The sequence below is a fragment of the Phaethon aethereus genome (genome assembly GCF_964289735.1).
Source record: "Phaethon aethereus genome assembly, chromosome: 28".
NCBI classification, from domain to species: domain Eukaryota; kingdom Metazoa; phylum Chordata; class Aves; order Phaethontiformes; family Phaethontidae; genus Phaethon; species Phaethon aethereus.
Window position 1 is genome coordinate 3,136,247 of NC_138604.1, and position 374 is coordinate 3,136,620.

At 63.4% G+C, this 374-nt stretch overlaps 1 protein-coding gene across 1 annotated transcript in view; it reads right to left on the bottom strand.

The window, feature by feature from the left end:
* Positions 1–346: 346 nt before the first annotated feature.
* POLR3C (RNA polymerase III subunit C) overlaps positions 347–374 on the bottom strand; it is a gene marked incomplete at its 3' end in the record, with an annotated part of 1,969 nt that continues 1,941 nt past the window's right edge. Inside the window, exon 4 of the mRNA XM_082011572.1 lies at positions 347–363. Within this exon, the coding sequence (XP_081867698.1) occupies positions 347–363 (17 nt within the window). The remainder of the gene's footprint in view (positions 364–374) is intronic.

The window sequence follows — 374 nt, forward strand, 5'->3', positions numbered from 1 at the left end:
CACGGCGGGCGACTTCGCCGGCATGACCCAGCTACGGCACTTGGATTTGGGCTACAACCACATCTCCCGCATCGCGCCAGACGCCTTCCTCTCCAACCCCCTCTTGGAGCATCTCCAGCTCTTCAACAACTCCCTTGACCGCATCCCGGCGCCGGCATTGCGACCGTTGGTCAACCTCCGTTGGTTGGATATTGTTCCAATAACCTCTACCGCAGCGCGGCGTTGGACAGCGTCTTCGGCAGGCTGCGGCAGCTGCGGGAGCTGTCGCTGGGAGGGCCGCTGCTGCGGGACGTCTCCCGGTGGGACTTTGCCGTCTTGAAGGACACGGCGCTGCAGAAGTTCACCATCAAGTCAGCCTCCAGCCTGCGGCGGTA